Below are 17,028 nucleotides of genomic sequence, written 5' to 3' on the forward strand. Positions count from 1 at the left end.
TAAATTCACCAACATTTCTGTATAAGTATCTGTCATGTTGAGATACACTGATTTTAGGAGATAACCACAGATACAAACTTTGTAAAGTAGAATGTTATATTTCCAGAATGTGTATTGTTAGCTCAGCCATTTTTTATGGGCTTAGGCTCGATGTAATCAGTGAGATGTAATCATCATTGGAAAAAAAGAACATGAGATATGATGAAGGAAAAGTAGCTGCATAACTGGCTGGATATATTTAATACATTAAAAAATAGGGTGCTATGAATACATCTTATTCTGTTAGTCCTGTTTCAGAGATCTGAAAATTGTCAATGCTTTGTCCATTGATACGGATATCCAGGTCAGTCCTGTTTGGGCTCTTAGAGACCAGAGGAGTTGGAAGTTCAGGAACAGTCTTGTCAAAATTCTCCATCTTGATTTGATACTCACCTTTGGAACCTCGGGTCAACAGAGATGCAAAACAGTGATGTAACATGATCTCAGAGGGTAGGTAGGATGTCCTCCTTTGGCATATTTCTCCAGTGCCTTCTTGCATTGCTGAGAGGAACACAACCAATTCAAAGTGGGGAGGATTTTCATGCTGGAGCAGAGTAGCCAGAGGACTCGAAGGTATAATGGAGTGATAGTAGGTTAATGGAAAGATAAAGAATGGACATTCCTCAGAACTGATGCCATCAAGGTGGAAGTCCACACTAGTTTGGTAGAGTTCTCCATTTTCTCTTTCCTGATAGAGTATAGCTGAGACCCGAACACTGGTTAGAGGGCTAGGTCGAGTGTTGGCCACTTGGAAAATAAGGTTAGGTTTGCCATCTAAATGAGTCACTACTGCCATGTCAGTGAAGCGAATTGAGAACGCTCGATTTTTTGGGCGGGCAATCTTCGCCACAAAGGCACCTAAATTAGAAACCATTAAGTTTTGTTTTTAGAATGAGTACTTTACATGCCAATACGTTTTCTGCATGAGAAGGGTATATCAAATGGGTAATACATTTCTTGGTGTCATGCATTCCAAATAAGTCAGGAATTGAACTCATTAATTTGGATAGTCTTATTTGCCTGAAGAAATTTTGAAAGTGTACATACTCTTTTTTAAAAAATTATGATTTCAAAATGGATAAGCAAAATTCATTTTGTTACATAGAAATTTAAAACTTTATCCTCTAGTATGTTTTAAAGCCAAAGAATAGTTATTTCCTATATTCCTGCCCTTTAAAAAAAAAAAAAAGAAGTGACAAAATAAATTCAGCTTAAGTGCAAACAGATTACTTCAAGCCTACATAAAGATTAGATTCAAAGTAGAATGATTTGGGTTGGGGAAGGGACCATAGATACACTAAAGAATTTTTTAACTTTGAAATTTATCCCCATACACACTTTTTTTTTTTTTTAAAAGAAGACTCTGGCTCTAAGGTGATTTCAGTGCATCTTTCAGGTGCATCCTTCTTGTTCCCCAGAGCTATAGATTAGTTTAAAGTTTCTTAACCGCTTTTGTGCCACAGGTCTTCTTGGCAGGCAGGTTTATGGAATTATGCTTTACATTCATACAAATAAGATATGTACAAAGAAAACCAAATATATTGAAATCTGGTTTAGTATGTTTAAAAAATGTATTATAGTGCTATGTGTGATTTATTAGTACATTAAATAACAAAATATAGTGGTGGATTTAGTACTGTAATGTTGAAGTATAGTGTGAATATGAAAATATCTGTGATTTCTGTTTGCATCAAAGTGTTATTGATGTTACTGTTTTTTGCCTATATTTATAACCAAAGGAAATACCAAATTTCAGTTAGGAGTTAGTGAAAAAAGAAGCAAGTTTTTCTTAACTAAGTTCACAGATCCTCTAAATTTTATCTAATGACTAATCCAGTGTAAGAACTCTTGTTGTAAAGGTTAAGTGATTTGTTACAGGTTGTGGAGCCACTTGTTGGCACACTGGGACTTCATTCTAGATCACTCTGCATATGGCCATTGCTTACCTTCTCAGATTATTACTGGGTAGTGTGTTAAGACCAGGGTTTCTTTCTTTTTCTTAAAATTGTTTTTACTTGTACATATCACTTATAAAAAGTACATTAGCCCTACTTGTTGCTGCATTCTAAGCAAAATTTCATAATCTCTGGCTATATTTCTAGTGCATTTTGCTAAGAATGTATATACTTGTATGTATATACATACAATGTTGACTTTGGTGCTCTGAACTCACTAGCATTGAATAAATGTTGAAAAGATGAACTCAGAGGAGAAAATTCTAGCCAAGTTTAAAATATCAAATTCTTTCATTAGGTAAAATGTCAAAATATGTGCTGATATTTTTTCACTTATTTAATGAAATATTTAGCTTCTCTGAAAAATTTTTCGTAGTTTTTTTTTCTTTTTTCTTTTTTTTTTCCATAAGATGTTGCTGCAAGTTAGTGTCATAATGGTTCCTTTTTTCTTAAGAAGTTCCAATAGGTAAAATTTAAGTATAGAGTCATGTTTCTTATAATCCCCCCTATCATTTGTCCCTAGACTCTCTTTTCAATCTCAGACGTTACCTGCTAATAATGCAAAGAAATGATTCTATAGCACAGTTGCTAATTACTGACTATACCCTTTCTAGAACTTTCATACATTTTTTTAAGAACAAAAACAATTACCTGTGATAAAAGCCTCTAGCATGAGGCCTAGGAGCATTTGTATGGCAAGGAGGGCGATTGCACTTGGACAGTCACCACTGGGGAACATGGTACCATAACCAATTGTGAGTTGTGTCTCCAGGGAGAAGGAGAACGCAGCTGTGAAACTGGTGATGTACTTGACACAGATAGTGTGGTTTTCAGGTGGGGCATCATGATCTAGTTCCAGATCACCATTCATCTCAGCTAGCACATACCAGAGCACTGCAAAGACAAGCCAGTGGACAACAAAAGAAGCAGAAAAGACCAACATCATCCAGCGCCAGCGCATGTCCATTAGGATTCCCCAAGCATCTCGAAGATAGACAAGACCTCTTTGAGCGCCATCCATTTGAAGTGTGCTGTGGCCATCCTTGGTGACCATCCTTCGGTATCTCTGAGTTAGGAGAGGAGCATTAACCTTGCAATTGCTGCCATCCATCTCAGGCTGTAAATCTTTGAAATCAAGAGATTTACAGTTAATGTTAATAGATTCTGATACCTCATTCACTATGTAATTTCTTTGGAATGCTTTCTTGACTGTTGCACAGGCTTTTCCAGTCTGACACTGTCTCTTTTCTCTTTACATAAAGTGGCTAATCCTGGTTTGCCTTAGGATAGCTCTTATTGTTTCCTAGAATGACTGTTAGAATATTGTTTGGCATTTTAACATTTTCAAGTATATTTTAAAATTTCTGAAGGTTGTGATTATGGTTCATGGCTTATTAACACCCCTTATCTTTCTTACACAAGTCCAGTCATTGAGTATTTATTGACTTGACTAAACATTATGTGTAAATAAAAACTTTGCATAATTATTTAATGATTTATAATTATGGAGGACCCATAATTATAAGAATTGTTAAAAATATGTTTCTCTGTGTAAATAAATAGAAATCATTTAGAAGTGTAAATAAATAGAAATCATTTGGAAGTTAAACTGTCTATAAATGTTTTGACACCAAACTTAGTGCTAGGACAAGACTAAACTTTTAGAGAGTCATAGTTCTAATATATGCTTTTTAGTTAGTTATTTAAATTTTTATTTGTGTTTGCCACTTTGTGGCCATCTTCATGGACTCTTTTCCTTCCTGGCTGATGAATTGATGCCCTCTTAAAATATTCTCAATGCTGATTAGATTATAGGGTAGAGAATTATTTTCTTGGCAAAATAAGGAATTCTAGGTAGAGATTCCTAGATAATATTAATTTTGAAAGTAAATAAACCAGAAAATAAAGCTTCAAGTTTAATGAACTAAAATAATCATTAGTACATCAAATGGCAATTTTAAAAAGATAATATAATTAGTTTTTAGCTGTAAACAGTATTTATAAGTGGTTACTCTTTTCTCTGTGTGGTGAGTAGAAATATACTGTGTGTTTTCTATGTGACCATCTTTGCATCTTGAGACTTGTGTAGAGGCTACCAGGTACTGAATGGGAAATGCTGCTTTGCTCCTTGAATACTCTTCTCTTCTTTGCTACAGTTCAGTAGTAGGTGTTATATTTGACTTTTTCTTGGCTTTTTCCTTTAGAAGTAGGTGCCCTTGGAAGTATTGCAAGGCACTATCCTTCCTGTCTTTTGAAGGACAGTGCTGCTTAATTGGACTAGAGGCATATATAGACTTAGCTTGTTGCTTAGGTTTACTGGATCCTTCCTATCCTGTGTTGTTGGAATTGAACATTGCCTAGCTGGGTATATACTTTCTCTTTTGTCCTGAGGCTAATTTATTGTTTATTGGTGATATTAAACAGTCTCTTGTATTTTTTTTCCAGATTTTAGTTACTGATTGAACACTAAAATGATTGATAAACTTATTTAGATTAGATAGCCATTTCAGTTTCATATTATAAACTTTTAAAAAACTTAGGGCATTAATGTTTTATAACTTTTTATTCCTAACAAGTTGTTACTATCATTTTACTTAGTATATATTTTTTTCTTGCCACAGCTATTTAATGACTCATTTTGCTAGATTCTTTAAATGTTTTAGGAGACCTGCTCTCTGCCTTTTTGGAAATAATAACAACAACAACTGTAAACAGGCACTGTGCTCCATGCTTTTGTATTGCATTATCTCTAATTCTTTGGTATCTCAGCAAGATAGACATTATTATCCCATTTTTCAGATGAAGTCACCAAGGATCAGGCAGATAAAAGAAATGTACACAGGCAGATGGGGGCCATGGATTATTTGAATTATTAACCAAATCTGTCTAACTTCACAGCTGGTTAATTTATTTTTATTTTTTACTACAAGAAGATGTCTATTTAGAGAGTTTGGTGAAATAAAAGTCTTTCCCAAGTTAATTGGTATTACATTCACAAAAAGTCTGACAGCAGATGTTTTAGCATCTTTAGTAGATGCTCTTTTTGTCCCCTTAACTGTCTCAGGTATCTATTTTAAACCATTGTTAACTTTTTACATGATTTTATGACAGTAATGATTAATAATATTAGCTAACATATATGGTTTGTCGTGTGCCAGGAATCATACCAAACACTTCACATATATTAACTTATATGAAGCCAATAGCCAATGCCTGGCAAGAGTACCTTCTCAATAAGTATTTGCTTTACTGTAATTAATAATTTTTTTAACTTTCACAGTAAAAGTACCATTAGTATGCTCATTTTACAGATAATGAAACTAAGGCACAGTGAGTTTCCTAAGATCACAAAGGTAGTAAGTAATGCTGAATCCCATACCAAGTCCATAGTTCAGAGTTAGTGCTATATTGTTTCTTTGGCCCTGGTTAACCTTCATAAAGAAACACAAAGTTTTATTTGACAAATTTTGTTCAAGAGCCACTACAGAATATTTGTTTTTTCAGGAATGCTTGCTTAGGTTCAGACCTGTGATTTGCAGGCAAAAATATATTTTCACTTAAGGAAGACACCTTGCAAGATTTGAAGATTAGTACAATCAGAATTATTACATAGTCAATTTAGGATTCTGCAGACTAGGAGAATTAAAACAAAACGTGGAGAGGAGAGTTTTTATATGGCATTGCCAAATTTGTATTTTGCCAGATGAGAAAATAATTTAAAAAATATTATGACAATATTATCGTAATTTTATGAAAGACATTTTGACAGTTGAAGAATGTCAGAACCACTGCATGGTTCTGTATTGTCCATGGCATTGTCCTTTACTATTTCTTACTTCCTGCCTGTGTGAAAATGCTCATCACAGAACTTTACACTAGTGCTTATTCCACTTTGGGAACCACTGATTGCTTTTTGTTTCACAGTAATTTCTGGGTAGGGAGAAATCTACATGATTCTTCTTGATTTTCTTACATTTTATTTTTTTACTTTGTTTTTTTTTTTTTTTTTAAATTCAGAGAGGAAAGGAGAGGGTGAGAGGGATAGAAACATCAATGATAGAGAGAATCACTGATCAGCTGCCTCCTGCACACCCTACACTGAGGATCGAGCCTGCAACCTGGGCATGTGCCCTGACTGGGAATCGAACCGTGGCCTCTTAGTTCGTAGGTCGACACTCAACCACTAAGCCACGCAGGCCAAGCAATTCTTCTTGATTTTCAACCTGCTTTGTTAAGTTATAAAATGCATTACCTGGGAGATAGTCTTTCTATACATACTATAGCTAACAATTATTCTCATTTGGGCCTTTTCAGGATTGTTACTTATAGCACTCATGCTCTAGGCCAGTGGGGAACGCCCCGTCTGTGGGCCATATAAGCCCCACGAAGTCATTTGGTCTGGCCCTGCCAAAGCATTAGGGGTGAGTTAATTAAATGTTTAACCAAATATAGCAGGCTAATTTTTAAGTTGATAATTTTGTATGGCCCGCGAATGATGTTATAAATATCCAAATGGCCCTTGGCAGAAAAGAAGTTTCCCACCCCTGCTCTAGGCTTTTATAATTTTATTTTTTCTCTCTTGCAGCTAAATAACTATATATACATTGAAAAACCTTTGAACAGGAAAGTCAAAAAGCTAATATCAAAGCAGCAAAGCAATCTCTTGCTAGATCTTGTTCAGATCGTGTTGTAGAGTGGAATAGTTGAGAGAAGTAAGATTTTCATTCCCGCCTAACATTACCCTGTATGACTCCATTCTTTGGACTCGTGTATTCACTGTATGTAGTACTAGGAAGACCAGGTGGGGAATCAAGCTGGCCAGGTTCTAGCTGTGTTGATTACATAGCTGTCTCAGTGTGGGAAAGCCACCCAATCCCCTTGGCCAGGCTTCTTTATATTAAAAAAGGAAAGAGAAGAGGGAATTAAATAACATGATACTTTAAAACCCTACATGTTTGCAAACTTATTACCATTTCCCTCAGCTGATAGGTTTTCTCTATTAGTGTCTGATGGATAGATGTTATGTTTATGCTATTAAATCCCAAGTAATTTTCATATCCCTGTAGGCACACAAATGTATTTTTAAATTATAGTTGACATACAATATTATATTAGTTTTAGGTGTACAACATAGTGATTAGACATTTATATATCTTACAAAGTGATGACCACAATAAGGTTAGTAACCACCTGTCACCCACCATACATCGTTATTACAGTATTATTGACTATATTCCCTATGCTGTGCATTATATCCCCATGACTAATTTTGTAATTGGCAGTTTGTACTTGTTAATCTCTTCACCTTTTTTGCCCATTTCCTCCACATGCCTCCCACCTGGTAACCATCAGTTTGTTCTCTATATCTATGAATTTGTTTGTTTTTATTGTATTTATCTTGGTTTGTATTCATGTGATTTTCATAAAATCATCCCAATAGAAAGTAGAATTGAAGATTGGGAAGGTTTGCTTGTATCACTCTCTGTGGGCTATAAAAATTTTGCCCACTTACAAACTCTTTGGTGGAAAAAATAGTGCTTTATACAAATGATAGTTTGGCTGCTTCATTGGTCATCAAAATAATTGATTTATTCTACTCATTAGATTGTAGCTTAAAAACTGTCTTTTATTAACATGTTGTAATATAGTTAGTATAGTTCCTATTAAACAGTGTAGATACAGGCTATAACAACAAATGTTAAATGATTACAGTATTACTATGTATTTGTTCACATCTGGTATAAACACTTTAAGACCTTCTAGGGAGTCTTAAAATTGTCTTTCCCGTCCCTCCATAATTAGGGCAAACAGTGTGAGTTCTAACTCTATTATATAAGCTCAGGGAGTCTTTTAAATTCTTATTTGCAGAAACATCTACTTTCACTAATCCATGCTTAAAACAAAATTTAAAATTAGGATACTCATCACTTTTTCATGGATTAATAAATTTTAAAAGTTTTTCTTTTTGTCATTTGTTTTTATATGCTCATTTGGGGTTCTTTAATCCCTTTCAAAAGAAAAAGATACATTTTGTTATAAGTTGTTGAAAATTTTTTTAGGGTTTTTCTCTTCTACTCGTTTCTATATTATAATGGAGAATTATTATACATTTAATAAAACAATTAAGAAGAAAATTTTCAGTAATGCTTTCAGTAGGATCCATTATTCCATTTCAAAAATTTAAGGAAAAAGAATAAAGAACTTTAATGTATGTTTTAAAATTCTATTGGCAATATCTAGCTCTATCCCTATTTACCAGCATGTTCTTTCTGTTACCCTTTAAAGAAATAAGAATGAATATTATTTCATGTACTCACCAGTTTTTTGCTGGGTCAGACTATATGCACAGGTAGGTCTTGAGGAAACTTTTAAAGTCAGCCTTTTTGATGAGGTAATTTACTCTACAAGTCTAGTTTGTAGGTTCTCTTCTTGGACTGGGTTTACAGTTCACATTCCTCTGTTTATAATGTCTTGGGGGTTGGTTTCAGCTGAAGCTGATGTGATTGGTCACTTAGTCTGCAGGGGGGCCAATTAGCTCTGATCATGTGGAAAAGAATGCTGGTTTATTAGGTCTTTCTTTACCCAACACAAACCTTAACAACTCTGGTTAAAGCCTCCAGAACTGACTTGGAGAAGGGGTGCATTTTTTCCCTCTAATCTGGACCGGTTTTTAGTAAGTTTGCATAATCTTACTTAAGAATTTATTTAAAAGTTCAAAGGGATAAAATTCCCTGCAAGATTTCTTTTCAGACGTCTTTCCTTATATAGCATGTTGAAGTGTGAGGTATTTCCTTTACTAATCGTTTTTTCCCTCCATTTCTTTGGGGAAGATATCCTTGGATAGGGACTTTTAGGTATGAATTAATGAATTTATTTTTTACCAGTTTTCATATACCATTTCATCAGAATGGCTGTCACTAACTCTAGAACTAGTAATATAGGTAATTTAGTTACCTGAAATATTTTTTGGGGGGTGGCAAGGAGGCAGACTTTCCTTTTTTTTAAGGCTATGTACAGAGACCTTGAATAAGAATAAACTTTTTTGGTACATTGTACTTATCTTTAAAAAACACATCTGTGTGAAAAACTGAAAAGTTGTCTTAAGGCATGCTTTAGTGGTGGTTAGGAGATGTTTCCCTGAGAAATGTGATGATATGCAGTAAATCATAATATTCAGGGTTCAGAAAATTTAACTTAACATCAATATAATGTTTAGCTGGAAACATCTGTGATATTTAAACCTTAAAATAAGCTGTGGGATGGCTTTGTATAATATAATGCCTTACTGAGCAATACTTTTCTCCACTTCCATTAGCTGCTGATTTTAAAACTTTGATCAAATGTCACATGTAAGAGGATCTTAGAAACAAAGGCTGCGATTATTCAAAGTAAAATCATAGAAGGCCTGCTGGGAAAATTATTAATGTAGACCAATATAATGCTACTTAGAAAGTGAAATCCGCCTTTGTAGATTCCTTCCCAGCTCCTCACAATTAAAAAAAATATATTAATTCCTTCTTTGTTTTATTAATGCCAAACATTTCAATACAAGTTCAGACACAGCATTGGAAACTATGACCTTCAGAACTAGAGAAGGTAAAAGCATAAAGGAATGACTTGTGATGTGATGTTGGTTTCCTGCCTGTGCTGGTAGGAATTATACTTTATATCAATTGCCAGTTAACTTTTTGTTTTGTTTTGTTTTGTTTTGTTTTGTTTTGTGGGGGGGGGGGGGAAGGGGTGGAGTTAAGCCAGAGTAAATACACCGTAACATTGCCTTTCAAAAAGCAGAAGTATTGGAGTGTATCTGCCATGTGTCTTGAATAGTCATTATAGCAAGCAAGATAGTTAAGGATTTTACCAAACTTGGAAGCCTCTTTCCATAATAAAGGGGTGAGCAAAAGTAGGTTTACAGTTGTTTGTATGGAGAATGATACAACAATTAATAATTAATAACACAAGAACAAACTTGGGTATACTCACAAATATAAATCTACTTTTGCCCACCCCTGTATTAAGGCAAAAATGATTTGGCAAAATGATCATCAAGTACTGTCTCAAGTGAAAAAGTGTAATAGTTTCTGGATTTCTATAATTTGAAAGTTTGCTAGGGTCTCTACACGGTGATTCCTAATTGCTAACTGTATGGATAATGTAGATCAGCTTTGGAGTTCTTCTCAGGAGCACAGCACTCCCATTATAATAGCCTGAGCAGTTAAATTCATTTCTGGTTGAGATGCCAGATTAGCTGAGATGAAACTGATTTTGGAACAGATGATATGCCCGTTTCATTCTAATACACAGGGCCCTCCTATCTAAACAGAATTAGTGATTTTGATTGGAGATAGCTCTAAAACATCTGTGAATGAATATATATGCTAGATATCTGTTCATTTATTTATTTTTTATTCAAAATTTTAATGATTAAGCAGGTGCCAAGACCAGGTAGGTTATTCTTTATTAAATTCAGTTCTCTGTCCCTGAAGGTGTTGGATTTTTTTCTTTTTGGCTGAAGTAATTCAGTATATAATCCCAAACTGTGCCGCCTTGTACTTGAAAACAACAAAAACTTTAGTGGAGTGCAGTGTCCTGCCTATATGCAGATAATCTCCCAACTTCAAAACTTTAGCCCTGGCTCCAATGTTCTTTCTTACGTAGTACACTTAGCTTTCTTTAAAAGGTGCCTCTTGTCTTTCCAGTCCTGCATTCGAGCTCACCTTCTGATCGTCTTCCCCAGATATTTCAGGCAGTGTCTGCGTGTATACCAGCAGGGGACTGAGCAAGAAGATTTTAGGGATATGGAGCATATTCAAACCACATGAGATGCCTTTTCAAAGAGATTCTGATATGCTGCAGCCCCTCTTGTTTCTGCCTTCCAGCCAGGAGCTGCTGTGATTTCAGGACCCATGCTAACCAGAGAAGCAGATTGTTTCCTTTCGGGGGTTAAGATGGGGAAAAAAGTTGCAAATCTCTGGATATAGAATTTAACCTACTCAATTCTAGCCACCATGAGTTTTGTTTACAAGTAATTGCGGGGGAAAAAAAGTAGATACTAACAACTGGATGGGATTCCCTTTTACTGTTTCTCTAGCATTAGAAAATATTTTTAGTGTTGATCAGAGAATATATATCTGAATAGAGAAATACAATACTCGTTAGAAAAATTTGCACATAAACAAGCTTCAAAGTCTGTCCCATAATTCCACTTTTGCTTTTGGAGTTTGGGCACTTGTAAGTTCCAAGTCTCACAGCTGTAGATTTTGTTGGCTGGGAGCCTCCTTGCTCCATCTGAAGTTTTCCATAAACACCATGTTTGGCTGTGTGTCAAACATGCACACAGGTGCCCTTTTACTGCTCTTTCTCCTTAGGAAGTCCACTCAATTAGACCAGACTAAAACCAATAGTGTGTTTTAATTTTATTTTATTTTTAGAAGAATCCTGTTGAGAAGTAATACTTAAAGACAGAAACAAGTATTCATTGCCATTGAAACTATTTAGAAATGAAGTACCTTTGTATTTTAGCACCTTTTATACATCTTGAATTACTGTGATGTAAGAACAAACGTGTTACACAATATAGTTTGCTCACAAAAATGGTCGTGTTTGTTATGTTGAATAGAAAAATATACATTTTAAATTTGTGTTTACCTTTTGGAAGTCATAGAGACCCTTATGACTCTGACAAAAACCTTAGACCAGTGGTTCTCAACCTTCCTAATGCTGCGACCCTCATGTTGTGGTGACCCCCAATTTCATTGTTACAAATTGAACATAATTAAAGCATAGTGATTAATCACAAAAACAATATGTAATTATATATGTGTTTTCCGATGGTCTTAGGTGACCCCTGTGAAAGGGTCGTTCGACCCCCAAAGGGGTCGCGACCCACAGGTTGAGAACCGCTGCCTTAGACCCTTTTCCCTGAAAAAAGAAAAACATGCAGTGCATATGTGCTTTCAGTTCAAGGATTCATAGCCCCCCGAGCTCATTTATTGACTAGCTTAGAAATACTTGGTTCAGGCATTAATTTTCAAATTATTCAATTGCATTTACTTTAAAATCATCTTGTTTACAAATTAATCTGTTAAGATTTTTTAAAAAAGTCAACTAAAATATTTGGTTACTCAATTTTGTCATAATGCTGATGTTATAAAAGGAGGAAGACTTTGATTTTAAATGCTAAGAAAGGCCATGCTGGTGCCCCTCACTCATTTTAGCCCTGGTCACTATGGAATCCTAGAATAATTTAGACATGAAAGGAACTTTAGATATTATCTTCTAAGTTGCCCATGAATGACTTTAATATTTATCCTTAATTTAAAATTATATCAGTAATATGCAGGGTGGGCAAAAGTAGGTTTATCATTGTGAGTACACAAAACAGAGTTAATAAAGCTGTTGTAATAATCATAACCTGCATGTTTTTTTCCATCCCTACTTTTGCCCACCCCTGTACAAATATTTTTTTAACTCAAATTATACAGATGTTCTCTCAGACACCTCTACTCTCCACCCAGATTTATATAAGTACAAGTCTGTTGTAATCATTTAGGTTATAAAGGATTTATTTTAATGTTTTAGATCAATTTTTGTATACAGTGTAATTTTTAGTTGCATTAGCAATAATTGGAAAGTATATTTTAATTTCTTAAAATATGTTTTTATTGATTTTTAGAGAGATAGGAAGGTAGAAGGAATCTCTCTTAATGTCCAATGAAAGAAGTTAGAGAGAGATAGAAATATCAATGAGAGGGAAATATCATCGATCAACTGCCTCCTGCATGTCCCCTACTGGGTATCGAGCCTGCAAACCCGGGCATGTGTCCTGATTGGGAATCGAACTGGTGTCCTCTTTGTTCCTGGGTTGACGCTCAACTGCTGAGTCACACCAGCCAGACTGGAAAGTATATTTTATTAGATAGTGCTTGAAATTATTTTTTCCTTTCAAATTAATTTCTAGAGTGAAGTTTTTACATTGAGTAAATTGGTCTTAATATTCTTTTCAGAGGTATATATTATTTCTGATAGAACATTTAATAAGTTTAGTTTCATCTTCCCCCTTTTAGAGATGTTGTCTGTCCCTATGTAACCTATAGTCTAGGTGCTATGTCTGAGTCTCTTTATTTTCAGTCCTATGTCTTCAGTTGTGTTTGTCCACAGAGAAGGTACTCATATTAATGTTTATGGAGGTTTAAGTAAAACACAAAAAAATGGTAAAGTATACTATTTCTCTGGGAAAATATTTGGTACTACTTACTAAAGTTGAATATACCTATGACACGGCAATTTCACTACTAGGTAAATACCAACAGAATGCAAACATATGCTCATCAAATTTCATATCCACGAATGTTCATAACAGCACAATTCATAATAGCAAAAAACTAGAAACAACCTAAATCAGCAGTACAGAAGAATAATATATTGTGGTCTATTTATACAGTGAGATCCTATCCTATACAGCAGCACAAAAGAACAAGCTTCTGTTGTCTGTAACAATGTGGATGAATCTCTCTTAATGTCCAATGAAAGAAGCTAGACATTAACGAATATTCTATTTTTATAAAAATGTTTAAAAACAGGCAAAATTCATCTTTGGGTATAGAAATCAAGCTAGTACTTAATTTGGGAAGAGCTGACTGGGATGATTGGGAGGACATGAAGACTTTTGAGAGATCCTGATATTCTTTTGCTTTTTTAAATCTTAGGTGGCAGTTATGTGGATATATTTGCTTTATTAAAACTCTTTCAGTTGTACATTTATGATGTGTGTACTTTTTGATAAGAATGTTGTAATTCAATAAGTTGGTTGTTTTTTTTTTTTTAAAAAAAGGTAGGGGGAGGAGATAAGTGGAGTCCATTTAAAAATTCTTGAATCTTTTTCACCCTTCTCTTTTGAAAATGACAGTGATCCCTGAAGGTGGAAATCCACTTACCTTGCACTTACATATGGGGTTGGTTTGGCATGTCAGAATTATATTATTCTGGTTTTCCTTTGTTTACCAGAAAAGTCACATAGATCTTTCTATTGCTTTTAGTCCTTATGTAATATTTGATATACCAAAAAGTATAATACAGTTTTTAGGAATTATTTTGTGGAAACAGGCACTCTAACAAAATCTGAATTCCTTTGTTATAGAATTTTTCTAACTAGATTGGGCTAGTGTTTATATAAAATCAGGTGGTTTCACTGAGACACTTGAGCATACACATCCTCTTTCAAATTAGGAGTTGGATCTTCTTTACTCAAGGTGTAGAGATCAGAATTAGAGTCAGAATTTAAAATCAGGTCTAGCCTAGCCGGTTTGGCTCAGTGGGTAGAGCATCGGCCTGCAGACTGAAAGGTCCCGGGTTCGATTCCAGTCAAGGGCACATGCCCAGGTTGCGGGCTTGATCCCCAGTGGGGGGTGGGGGGGCATGCAGGAGGCAGCCGATCAATGATTCTTTCATCATTGATGTTTCTATCTTTCTCTCCCTCTCCCTTCCTCTCTGATTAAAAAAATAAAATAAAATCAGGTCTAGTGACTCCAAGATCTCCTTTTTTTTTTTTCTTCAAAATTTCCCTCTTAATCCATTTGGTACAAGAAATGGCATAAGTAATCATTAAACTTTATGTGATACAGGTTTCCCTACAGGTTGAGAACTACAAGATAGTTTACAGTAAGTAGAAAAGCTAGAATTTTTTTCTTCCTGTTGTTTCCCTACTTTTTTTTTTAACCTATTCTGTCTTTATATTTTTCTGATTCCTAGATACTAATATGAAAAGTGTATGTAGGACTTGACAGTTACAAAGGTAAAGAAGCTGTTAGTTTAGAAAAAAGTGCAAGCAATTCACATAAAAGGAAATAAAGTCAGTAAATAATATGAAAAATTCATATTTGAGCCAAATTAGCATACAATTTTACAGCTATTTTGGAGAAGAAATAGTTTTAAAAAAGTAAAACACATATATACACAAGCCCTGGCTATGTGGCTCAGTTGGTAAGGTTTTGCTCAGCAAATAATTGTACCCCCATTCCAAGTTATTTTATCCTTTAAAATAATCTTAAGTCTTTAAGAATAATATCTAATAAAAACCTAACAACCATTTGGGCAAATAGGATGTTGAATCTTAATGTGAATGAACTATAAGAGGATGACCAAAAAATGAAATTTCTTCATTTTCAGAGGCCACTGTACAGTCCCGCCCTCCCCCCCCCCCCCCACTTTAGTATGGTTCAGTGAAAAGATTTGAGGTTGTCACTGAGAGAATATGTAATTCTTATTGTTGTAAACTGAGGACATCTGTGTATGTTCTGGATTTTCAACTAAATTTCAGATTTTATGTAATCTGTTGTGAATTATATATGTTAGCGCACGTGGGATGGTGCTAAAGAATTTGTTTGCACAATTTAGAATTGTCTTGTCCTTTGAAAGTACCAATTCAGTTTACTTAGTATTTTTTTTATTGATTAAGTTATTACATATGTGTCCTTATCCCCACATTACCCCCCATCCCTTCTCACTCATGCCCTCACCCCCCTGTTGTCTGTGTCCATTGGTTAGGCCTATATGCTTGCATATAAGTCCTTTGGTTGATCTCTCTTCCTTACCCCACCCTCCCCTACCTTCCCTCTGAGGTTTGACAGTCTGAGCGATGCTTCTCTGTCTCTGGATCTGTTTTTGTTCATCAGTTTATGTTGTTCATTATATTCCATAAATGAGTGAAATCATGAGGAAGACATAAACAGATGGAAGAACATACCGTGTTCATGGATTGGTAGAATCAACATCATCAAGATGTCCATACTAACCAAAGCAATCTATAGGTTCAATGCACTCCCCATTAAAATACCAATGGCATATTTCACAGACCTAGAACAAACTTTCCAAAAATTCATCTGGAATAAAAAAAGACCCCGAATAGCTGCAGCAATCCTGAGAAAGAACAAAGTAGGTGGGATCTCAATACCAGATATCAAACTATATTACAAAACCACTGTTCTCAAAACAGCCTGGCACTGGCACAAGAACAGATATAGATCATTGGAATAGAATAGAGAACCCAGAAATAGACCCAAACCACTGTACTCAATTAATATTCGACAAAGCAGTCATGAACATACGATGGAGTCAAGACAGCCTCTTCAATAAAAGGTGTTGGGAAAATTGGACAGACACATGCAAAAAAATGAAACTAGACCTCCAACTTAACACCATACACAAAAATAAACTCAAAATGGATAAAGGACTTCAAATATAAGACGGGAAACCATAAAAATACTAGAGGAATCCACAGGCAGCAATATCTCAGACATATGCCGAAGCAATTTCTTCACTGATACTGTTCCTAGGGCAATGGAAACTAAAGAGAAAATAAACAAATAGTTTACTTAGTATTGTCTTTTATCCTTAATGTAGCTCTTGAGTTGCATCAGGTTAGACATAACTTAGCTTTGAATTCTGTTCAAAAGCAATTTGTTGTATGTCTGTAATGTACTAGGTGCTAGAATAAATGAAATATTATATATAGCTCATAGTCTCTACTTTTTTGAGTTTACAATCTGTTTTGGACATTTACAGTTATCTTGTTTGGGCAGAATCACCAGTAGAAGTTGATTAAATTAAGTATAGCATATAATTTAAAATATTATATGACTTAAAAAAGAGCACCTATGTGCTGGTTAAGGAAGGATTGCCCAGATACATGATTAAGTGCAAACAGCAAGGGTATAAGACAACATGCATAACATTCTGAGGGTGGTGGTATGTAGTGTGAATGAGGGATCTGTATATATGTGCATAAGTATAGCTGTGGACAGTTTGGGGAATACTTGAGGGGGGGGTCTCATGTAGGGGAAGGTTGATTTACTTTTCATTGCATACCCTTCTTTTTAATGCATCTATTTTTGTTTAAAAAATGCCCTAGCCAGTTTGGCTCAGTGGCTAGAGCGTCGGCCTGCGAACTGAAAGGTCCCAGGTTCGATTCCAGTCAAGGGCACGTGCCTGGGTTGTGGGCTCGATCCCCAGTGGGGGACTTGCAAGAGGCAGCCGG

General features: G+C 35.0%; 2 protein-coding genes across 13 annotated transcripts in view; one reads left to right on the forward strand and one right to left on the reverse strand.

Annotated features, from left to right (window-relative positions):
• The window catches only part of GIGYF2 (GRB10 interacting GYF protein 2), a 130,358-nt gene that overhangs the window by 62,433 nt on the left and 50,897 nt on the right, over window positions 1-17,028 (forward strand). The window lies entirely within an intron of this gene.
• On the reverse strand, window positions 59-8,370 carry KCNJ13 (potassium voltage-gated channel subfamily J member 13). Its single transcript, XM_006082650.3, has 3 exons — window positions 8,312-8,370; window positions 2,646-3,119; window positions 59-897 (listed from the first exon to the last, which is right to left on the reverse strand). The coding sequence occupies exons 2-3, from the start codon at window positions 3,103-3,105 to the stop codon at window positions 275-277; spliced, it is 1,083 nt and encodes a 360-aa protein (XP_006082712.1). The 5' UTR covers window positions 3,106-3,119; window positions 8,312-8,370; the 3' UTR covers window positions 59-274.

This window comes from Myotis lucifugus, unplaced genomic scaffold, assembly GCF_000147115.1.
Source record: "Myotis lucifugus unplaced genomic scaffold, Myoluc2.0 scaffold_3, whole genome shotgun sequence".
Classification (NCBI taxonomy): domain Eukaryota; kingdom Metazoa; phylum Chordata; class Mammalia; order Chiroptera; family Vespertilionidae; genus Myotis; species Myotis lucifugus.

Bases quoted from the DNA above. Each gene is read 5' to 3' on its own strand.
- KCNJ13 (XM_006082650.3), bottom strand. From the start codon at position 3,105: ATGGATGGCAGCAATTGCAAGGTTAATGCTCCTCTCCTAACTCAGAGA. The intron at 898-2,645 runs GTAATTGTTTTT...TTTCTAATTTAG, and splicing joins GCTAGAGGCTTTTATCACAG to GTGCCTTTGTGGCGAAGATT.